General features: G+C 43.5%; 1 protein-coding gene across 2 annotated transcripts in view; it reads left to right on the forward strand.

Annotated features, from left to right (window-relative positions):
- sesn1 (sestrin 1) overlaps positions 1-10,102 on the forward strand; it is a 54,327-nt gene extending 44,225 nt beyond the window's left edge. The window contains exons 1-9 of one of the 2 annotated variants that reach the window (XM_011491603.3): positions 4,763-5,023; positions 5,614-5,679; positions 5,755-5,955; positions 6,041-6,223; positions 6,398-6,634; positions 6,711-6,965; positions 7,045-7,235; positions 7,326-7,470; positions 7,560-10,102. In XM_011491603.3, coding sequence (XP_011489905.1) covers positions 4,922-5,023; positions 5,614-5,679; positions 5,755-5,955; positions 6,041-6,223; positions 6,398-6,634; positions 6,711-6,965; positions 7,045-7,235; positions 7,326-7,470; positions 7,560-7,646 — 1,467 coding nt within the window. In that variant the 5' untranslated portion in view covers positions 4,763-4,921 and the 3' untranslated portion in view covers positions 7,647-10,102. Of the gene's footprint in view, positions 1-4,762; positions 5,024-5,613; positions 5,680-5,754; positions 5,956-6,040; positions 6,224-6,397; positions 6,635-6,710; positions 6,966-7,044; positions 7,236-7,325; positions 7,471-7,559 lie in introns of those variants that run through there. The other variant, XM_011491602.4, reaches the window with a different exon arrangement.
- The last annotated feature ends 173 nt before the right edge of the window (positions 10,103-10,275 follow it).

Here is a 10,275-nt window from a genome sequence, read left to right on the forward strand (position 1 = left end):
TGTTGTCATAAAATGGGATTTATACTAACTTACCAGTTTAAAACACAATATTACAGCCTCTGTTAAGATTATTGGGCCGTTTATTCTAAAATAATACAAAATATGAACATAAAAAAAATTATCCAGGAATCCATTTTTGATTTGTTGTACTCACTTCACTTTTTTAATGTTTTTTATTATTATTTAACATTCACACCGAGGAGCATCGGCATTTACAGCTTTTAAAATACAGAAACAAATCTGCTTTGATCTGATATGACTTTAGTTTACGACAAGAATTCACTAAGGAGATGTTTTTAAAACGTTACCATACTTTTTCCAAAACCTAAACCATAAATGTCAATTCGTGGCATTTCTGTTCTTAAATTGAAAACTAGCTGATCCTAGTCTTGTTTTTTTTTATTTTTATCATCCTGTCTAAAACTGAGATATCTGAGTTGACATCTTAGTGAAATGTTTTTATATACCAGCGCCTTTTAAATGCCAGCACTCTTCAGTTCATATTGTCTACCAAGAATAAAACTTAAAAAACCTTCACACCTAAAAGGTTTCACTAAACAAATGAATCTGACGCCTGACGACGTAGGTCTTCAGACTTCCTTCAGACACCTGCAGTGTGGTTAACATGTGTCACACTGTGTTCGCAAACGACTTCAATAGATGCTCAAGAACATGCAGCACTACACCGGGTTACAGCAGCGAGGCCCAACTGTCAACATCGGATGCAGAAGAAAGCTCATGTTGGGTTTGATGTTAACCTTTTAGAAGGTCTTTTGGCGTTCCGTTTAGGCAACTAAAAAGGTGAAACGGAATGCCACTCAAAGGAAACCGCGTTGTTGTTCAATCGCACTCAAGACAACAAAAATATGTGTTTTACCTTATGGAATGATGAAACATCTTAGAATAGCAATTATTGCCTGCTATCAGTTTTAGGATCATTTCAAAAGAATTTGGAGTCCTTTGTTCTACAGGGATGAGTTCACCCCAACGCCTGACCGAACAGCATGACGTCATATCTTAGTCCTGAAGAGAAAACCATTGCTTTTATAATGTCCTGTACAAAAGTGACCATCTCCAACCTTAAAATGCTCATTAGTTCCAGATTTCTTTGCAGCACTGTTTTAGAGCAGTACCATGTGATTATTTTATGGGTTAGCTGTCAGGATTTACAAAAATAATATTAAACGTCTTTTTAAAATTTGGACAGTCTTTCCAAAACTATAGTAAGTGTTTAATAGGAAAAGGACTTTAGAAAATACAACAAAAGTTGATTAATACTTTCATTATTTTATTGGCCATTATTGTATACAGTTAGGAAAATTTGACCTTAATGCAGCAAGTTGGACCATAATAATCTCCACTATTGGTCTTGTTGTTGATCTTTTTTTGTAGGGTCTTGGGCTGACTTTGGTTTTGAATTGGCGCGGTACAAAAAAAACAAAAAAATTATTTATTGGAAATAATTGGAAGAGAAAAAAAACAACACGAACACCTTAAAGCATGTTTTGTTCTAATTCACCAACCAGCATTTGAACCAGATTGATGCCGTTGACTGTGTATGTCACCAATAAAAAATTACCTATTCTGGCTCCAACGAAAGGAAGTCAATTCAGTTGCCTTTTTTTTTTTTTTTTTTTTTTGCGATACAGACGTCTCTATGTTGTAACCAGATGACTTCAGTAAACAGTGATTCATCTGAGCCAATCTGAGTTGTCACTTCTATGGCAACCAATCTCGCCAATCCGGATGGAGGTTGTTGGAAGGCCACACCCGTACCACTAATCAGCGTGCTACATTAGCCGCGTTTACATGGGCAAAAGTAATCGGAAAGAACGCCTGATCGGAAAGAAAATGCGTCATGTAAACACGCCGTTCGGAATACTCTGCCCCGATCAGACTCATTCGGATCAAAATTTCTTTCCGATCGAGATAGGTGGGTTATACCGATCGTTTATCCGATCGTGGAGCATGTAAACGGTCATTCCGATCGTGTGTCACTACTGCTCTGGGTTACGTCACGCATAGATGGTGTTTCGCTGAGAGAAAGCTTTGGAGCACATAGGGGACCGACCAGCTGCTTGGCGGAGGCCCCGTGAAAAGCGCCGCTCTGCTCTCACCCCGCTGGCTCTCTGCCTCTCCCCCCTTCACGAGGGGTATGCGGGGCAGCAGCGCTTCGGTCCACTGGCACCCGAGCCCCGGTGAGCGAGCAGGCGCTTCATAATATTCATAACATTAATAAAAGCACGTTTGGAAGATCGCCTCGTCTCGTGTTACAGAGCTGCTGCAAAAGTCTGTGGCAGCGGTCTGTTTACAACGGGACGCATCTCTTCTTCCGGTTTTTTTTTTTTTACCACTACTGCGCATGCCCAAATGATTAATTCCGACCAAAGGTGTGCGCCATGGGAACGTTTGTTCTAATCGGAAAAAGGTTTTCTGATCCCATGTGCACGGGTGAATTTTAACCCGAACATTGATCCGATCAAGATATTCTGCCCATGTAACCGCGGCTACTGAATCCGTCTATCAAACGTTTTCTACGTTCGATGTGAGAACAGTTTTATTGAAGCATCTGGTTGTTAAAAAAATTTAGTATTATTAATAACATGTTACAAAAGATAGCAGTAATATCTGCTTATTCTTCTATAGAAGTCCATGGGATTTTGGCTTCTTGGAATTAGCAGGTACTTCATGTTTGGAATGTGAGGAGGGAGGGATCACTCAGTCCAGTTCTCTTATACAGTCAATGATCTATACACACACTTCATTAATCAAACATGACAGTGAAGTTGTGGTGATTTGGGCTCATTGCACATCCAAGTTCTCTACGGTCTAATGTGAGACTGTCTGCCTGTCAGCTTAGGCTCAATATACAAGAAAATGATCTCCAGCATAAGTGAACCAACAAATGAACAACAGAATAGCTGAAAAGAGACTGAGGTGTTGCAACGTCCCAGTCAAAGTCCAGGCCTCAGCCTGATTAAAATGTCGTGACAGGACTTTAATAGAGCTGTGCACAAACAAATGCCTGGAGACCTCGGTGAACCCTAACAACGTTGTAAAGAAGACTTCTTCATCTAAGAGACCTGAGAGAATTGCAATGTCCTGCAGAAATTAGATATTGGAAGTTGGGGAACGTTCAATGTGCTGCTTATGTTTATTTTATTTAGCAATTATAGGATCAGTAAAGGTAAAAATGGGTCATAGGTTTTTAGATTGGGCTTTTTGTGCAAACTTGTGAGAATTCATCCACTTAATTTGCAAAGAAAAATAAATATTTTTCATAAATCACATGCATTAACCCCCCAATGTACAAACAGTATCATATGTACAACAGTATTTGGCTGCCTATGAGGTTGGACCCCCCGAGCCTAAGCGCTTTTATCTGAAAGGTTTGGTGTGCCGTCAGCCTAAACACTGTCCAACCTCCTCTGCAGCTTTTTCTGAGCCACGGGGCTCCTGTCAGACCCCGGATTGCTGACTCCAGCCCTGGGAACATGTTTACCGCTTGCCTGCACCCCACCCTGTGGCTTCAGCGGAGGGCCTGGCAGGGGGTGGCTCGGTGCACACAATGAACCTGCTGAACACAGTGCTATCTAGTTATCTGTGCTGCGGAATAGCAAGCAGTTGACAAACTGGCCAGGCAGGCAAACAGGGGAAGACTTGCCTCGTCTTGGCTTCCTCTTTCATTTATCACGTCTAAATTTAACTTGTTTGTCAGGGTTGACATCACTGCAAAGTCCATCCCAACGCCGTCCCAAACAAGGACGGCCTTTCAGACAGATTTGCAGCTTTTTCAGAAAGTCTGAACGGGACCAGTTGTGAAATCCTGAGAGAAAATTGTTTATTGATTTGCTTGAGAAGCAGTTTTGTAATGTTACTCACAGGCATGTGACTCGGGCATGTATGTGCGGAACGTAGGGGCTTCTGTAAATGTGGTCATCACACAGGAAACTGCACTTCGAGCCTCGCATGTGCGACAATAAAGGAAAAGATATTAAATTGAAAAAAAGAAAAGAATGCAACATTTTGTTGAACACAATCCTGACTTTGTATTAAAAGGAGGGTTATAAAGCGGTCATACACTGCTCCACTGAGCATGTTTTTGTCAGAGTGGGATAAACAAAGCCATAAGAGCTGCCTTTTCTTATCTCTGGCATTTAAAGGGCTCTTCCAGAGAGGGCAGATTGGTGGAGAAATGTCATTATCTGTGGTGTGACAAACCACCAACTGAAAGTCTGTTGTTTGCAGCAGGTCCTCGATGGCCCGATGCTGATTGTTGCTCAGTGGACCTCTTCCTTTTTTCTGTTGCACCCCCCCCCCCTCCCCCGCCCCTCCACCGCTCCTTCGCTTCAACAAAAGGCCAACAGGGGGACTTGATGCAGCTTGCATCACCTGGTTGTTGTTTTAAGTTTTTCTGCAAATTGAACAGCAAAGATGTTCTTTCAGCATTTTACAAAACTATTTAAAGCACCCCCGACCTCCCTTTGATGTTTTCATAAGCTATTCTGGTGTAAAATCAATCATTGATCGGCTTAAATTGATTAGTTAACATACAGAGCAACACTAAATTCAATCATGATCAATTGCAGCTCTGAACAAAAGGAGAAAGAAGTGATGTTTTCCAAGAGAAGGAGGAGGAGGGAATCACTCTTCTCACGTTTAGCGCCCCTCCTCTTTCTGCACCCTTAGCCACGCCTCCTCCCGCTTGCCGCGCGCTGATTGGCCGCGGCCGCTGCCACTCCGCAGGAGCCATGACTTATTTACCGAATGTATGAGCTGAAGGGGACGGTATTCTGCTGAGGGTCCGCAACAGCTGACAGCTGAGCGCTTCGCCCAGGGCTTCGAGGAACAAAGAGGCAGCAGAGAAGCGCTCGCGCCGCACTTTTCTTTTTTAATTTCCACACCTGAGAAAGTAAGAGGGATGAGGCACGCGGTCGCCTCGGCACAAAACGTGGAAAATACTTCTATTGCGGTGACAGATCTGTTTAAGATATGCAACCATTGTGAGCGGCTCAGGAAAAAGGTAAAATCCCCCTTTTCTGCACCTTAGATCTCCATAAACTTAATGTCACGTTCAGTTGTTTCATTTCTTGTTTATCAGCTGCATTTGTGCTTTCAGTAAACAAGCTGCACTGCAGTCTTTTGTCCAGGCTTGTTTTACGGGATGTAGACTAAATCATATATGTGGCTTAAAACATGCATTTGCTAGGGAAAAAAGGTTAAACAATCCTAATGTTTTTGGCATTTTGGTTAAAAAAGTCCCCCTCAAAGTCGATGTCACCTTAGTTTTTTTTTTTTTTTGCGCATTTGCTCCATTTGCGCAGCCGCCCGGACGGTGACCGACAGACATGTCTCGACAAGCAGCGGAAAGTTACCGGACAGAGCAGAGACAATGTAAAGCTTTTTGCTCCCTATTTATTTTTCATGAAGGGGAAATGTCGCTGCTGTGTTCGGATTTCTCATTTATCCTTAGATTTTGTCTGCACCTGGCGAATGTGTGATTGCAAAATCTCAGAGAGGCAAAAAAAAAAGCCACTAATAAAAAAAATGGAGAAGTGGAGGCTTTTTTTAAAATAAATCTTTTTTTTTTTTTTTTTTTTTTTTGTCTTTCAGGACTTGGGGGTAAGAATCCCAAGACCCCTAGGAAACGGACCGAGCAGATTCATCCCTGAAAAAGAGGTACAAGATTAATTTCTTTACTAAGTTTAAATCCTGCTTTGGAGACAAAAATCTAACTTTTTATTTATTTTCCAGATTCTTCAAGTCAGTAAAGTGGACTCCAGGACGCAGTCGATATTTGAGGATGCATTTGCAGCCCTTGGTCGCCTGGACAACATCTCCCTCGTGATGGGCTTCCACCCTCAGTACCTGGAGAGCTTCCTCCGAACGCAGCACTACCTGCTGCAGATGGACGGACCTCTTCCTTTGCACTACAGACACTATATCGGCATCATGGTAATGTTTTTTCAGATTGGATTGAGATTCAACCCCCCACTCTGCCTTTCAAGGACTTGATTGTATTCTGTCTTATCACTTTCAGGCGGCGGCGAGACATCAGTGTTCCTATTTGGTCAACCTACACGTGAATGACTTCCTCCAGGTTGGCGGGGACGCTAAGTGGTTGAACGGTCTGGGTGAAGCTCCGCAAAAGCTGCAGCAGCTTGGAGAACTCAACAAAATCCTGGCTCACCGTCCTTGGCTTATCACCAAGGAACACATGGAGGTGAGTGAATCATGGGTGGGGGTTAACTGCAGCTGCGCCGTTCAGGCAGGTTTGCTTTGAAGCTAAAAAACTCAAAGATAATCAGGTTTTTTAGAGAGTGTATTCCAGAGAGAGTGTTTCCACCGCCTGGCTGCCTGCGGCTGACGTCACCTGCGGGTTTTCGTGTGGTTTCAGGCTCTTCTAAAGGCGGAGGAGCACAGCTGGTCCCTGGCGGAGCTGATCCACGCCGTGGTTCTGCTCACACACTACCACTCCCTCGCCTCCTTCACCTTCGGCTGCGGCATCACGCCGGAGATCCACTGCGACGGTGGCCACACGTTCAGACCGCCCTCGCTCAGCCAGTACTGCGTGTGCGACATTGCAAACGGGAACGGCCACGCCAATCAGCACGACGATCAGCTGGACGATCAGGTGAGTCATCGCAAGAAAAATGTGCTGAACCAACAAAGCACAGAAAAGGGATTTAACTCCTCTTTGATCTTTCTAGGACATGTGTGGGGAGGTGGAGGTGCTGATGGAGAGGATGAAGCAGCTGCAGGAGTGTCGCGATGACGAGGAGGCGAGCCAGGAGGAGATGGCGACCCGCTTTGAGAGGGAGAAGACTGAGAGCATGCTGGTGGTCACATCAGAGGATGAGGAGTGCGTTCCATCCAGAGACATCTCCCGCCACTTTGAGGACCCCAGCTACGGCTACAAGGACTTCTCCCGCCGGGGGGAGCATGTGCCAACATTCAGAGCACAGGTTAGAGATCAGACCTACTTTGACTGTCCTGAGGCAATCTCTTGAACCTTTTTGACCTCTGGATGTTGGTGTCCTGCAGGACTACAGCTGGGAGGACCACGGTTACTCACTCGTCAACAGACTTTATCCCGACGTCGGGCAGATGCTGGATGAGAAGTTTCAGATGGCCTACAATCTGACATACAACACCATGGCAACGCACAAGGATGTGGACACCAGCATGCTGCGTAGAGCCATCTGGAACTACATCCACTGCATGTTTGGCATCAGGTCAGTGACCGGCTATGACATAACTTTTATACCTCATTTACTGCTGGTCTCTCTGGGGCTTGTTGCTGACGCCGTTTCTGTTTTCTGCAGGTATGACGACTATGATTACGGGGAGATAAACCAGCTTTTGGACCGTAGCTTTAAGATCTATATTAAAACCATGGTGTGCAGCCCTGAAAAGACCACCAAACGAATGTATGAGAGTTTCTGGAGGCAGTTTCAGCACTCCGAGAAGGTAAACTCAGCTTCAAATCTTTGCTTCTTCTTCTTGTCTTTGCAAAAATGACACGTTTTTTTCTTATTTCTCTTGTTTTTTTTATGCAGGTCCACGTTAATTTGCTTCTTATGGAAGCACGGATGCAAGCAGAACTGTTATACGCTCTGAGAGCGATCACACGCTACATGACATGAAGTGCTTTTGCTGTTTTTTTTATTGTCCTTTTACTGTCGTTGTTGTATACTGGGACACATAGAGACACAAACTTAAAAAAAAGAAAAAGAGGACAGGGGGAATTCAACAAAAATGTGGAAAACAGCCTTGTTAGTTGGATGTTGAGGAGGATCAGAACAAAATGGCAAGCAAGAAAAAAAAAACCCAATCTGCTGTGGAAACGTCATCTCAAGACTACAAGTGGACGCACATTCAGCGGCTCTGCCTGCAGTGCCAAAGCTGACCAAGAGGTGACAGCCTGGAGCAAGCTCCTGTCCTGCTGAAGGGGTTTTAAGCCAGGCCTGACCATCAACGAGAGACACCCTGGACTGCATTTCAGTATTCCACAATGTCGCGGACTGGTTTCCAATTTCACATGTCTCCCTGTTGAACCCTGAGAACCCCCCCCCCCTCCCTTAAGAAAAAAAAAAAGAAGCAAGCTGTGCAGCCAGAAAGCCTGCACTGATTCTCACTGTTTCATGTGTTTCTTTTCTTATCTTTTTATTTCATATGTGGATGTTTTTGTGGAAACTGGAGATGGACACGTTAACTCAAGGCAGTGTTTTTTTTTTCTTCCTCTTTTAAACGTGTGCCTGAACTATCCAGCACAGAGTACACATGTGCTGATGCTGCTGCTCCCAAGTTGGATTTTTTTTTTTTTTTTTTTGTGGGATCATATTGATCCCCAAATACCCCCACCCCCCAATCCCTTTATACAAGCCCCTGTCCACTTCAAATCCATCGCATTACCTCCCATTCACCCTTCCCACATCCCAAATGTTCGTGTAAGCTAATCCGAGGAGTGTGAAACCATAGAGATGTTTAGAAAAACTCATTGAACACTGTCTGAGGCTTTGTGTTTGACTGTCAAAATGTGAATGGGACAAATGTGTGTTTGTGTGTGCGCGTGTGTGTAGGAAGTAAAGAAAGGTAGAATACGTATTGGAATTTCATGTGTCAAATAAGTGAGGCAGTTTAAAGGGAGGTCTTCCTGAGTCTCCTGTAGCTTTGTTTTTGTGGGATTTTATTTTGTGTGTGTAAGAGGCGGGTTTTCAATCAAAAAAAAAAAAACCACCCAGGTTCTCCTGTAGGGATTGGCTTCTGTTTGCTGTGACCACACCGTGTTCGTCTTCCGCTCTTCCCAGCTGCCTGTTGGCCCTCACACTTTCAAAAAGCTTTTGATTTGTGAATTTTACAAGTAAACGAATACCTCTTCTGTTTTCTCTTAATGAAATGTATATGAAGTGCTCTTTTGTGAGCAGAGACTCTTTTCTGAGCTGCCACGTCTTGGCTGCTTGGAGACCCCGGCGGGTCCGTTCAGCTGATGGCTTTCCAACAGGAGAGGTTGCAGCTGTGCTTTTTTCCCTTGCTGGGAAAGTCTAACCAGTGCACACAGCTTATTTTCCTTTTTTTCTGGGGTGTGAACCCTCAAAGGTTTTGTTTTTCTGTTTACTAAAATCCGTACTGCATTGTTGTGAGAGTAGACTGAGAGAATTGCACAGATGAATGATGGGGAGGCGGAGAATTCCTCTGGTGATAAAGGAATGGTACATTTGGAGTCTGTTTAAGAAGCTTTTTTTTTTTTTAAAGCCTCTGACTGATGTCAGATACACTTTTTATATGAAAAATTTCAGAAAAGAAATAAACAATAAGACTGCATTGTTGTGTATCATTGATAGTTTTCTCCTAAAAGAGTTTGAGAAAATCTGGGATGCGAAGACCTGAAGCACAATTAGTGTCCATCCTGTCGTTGTTACTCTTCAGCAAAGAAATGAGTTAACTTGTCAAAGTAATGACGGATGACTCATTTAAAAGTTTGGAGTTTTACTCTATAAAATGGTTCAAAGTTCATTCAGCTGTTAGATAAAAGCTGAAGTTACAATAAGCTGAGCTCAGGGGAAAGGATCAGGGACTTACCGGCATACAAATCTGAGTTTTATGTCACTGTATGACCCATTGAGAAGCAGGTTAACAGTCTATGGTCAAAGTGCAGTCAGTGTTCCATCTCTTTGCTCCTGACCATCATTTTAACTCACCAGCTGAGGCTGATGACCTCATCTTCACAGTGTTCTCCCATCAAGGCCACAGGAGCTCATCTCTGTCAGACAACACCAGCAGGAACCTTCCTTCCCCTTACGTTTCAGTGGCTTCGCCATATTTGTATGGAGTATGACGCTATTTATCAGCCAACAGCTTTTTCAGTGGCTTTAAAAGCCTTTGTTGTCTGGGTGTCAACAGGTCACTACTGTGTGAGCACTGGGAGAAGAGGTAGTGGGGGAGGGGGGAGGGGGGGGTGAACTTCAAGTACTGTTTTTGATTTGTTTCAATGTAATACAATTGTGATTTTTGAAATGCTGTACTTTGGCTGCTTGGTGTAACTTGTAAGCACTGCCTGGCCCCATATCTGTGTAATAATAAACACTTTAAGAAGCAAGAATTTTTTTATTTTCTATTTAACTGTCCACCAGTTCAAATTCTACACGAGCAAAGGCGGTAAAAGTTTGAAGACGCGAACTCCAGGTCAGTAAAAAAAGTGTCTCTCCAGTGCAACATAAGAACAAGGTTTAACTTTGTGTTTCATCCAGAAAATATGATCAATAGTTTTCCTTT

Source organism: Oryzias latipes, chromosome 24, assembly GCF_053564925.1.
Source record: "Oryzias latipes strain Hd-rR chromosome 24, Olatipes_Hd-rR_3.1".
Classification (NCBI taxonomy): Eukaryota; Metazoa; Chordata; class Actinopteri; order Beloniformes; family Adrianichthyidae; genus Oryzias; species Oryzias latipes.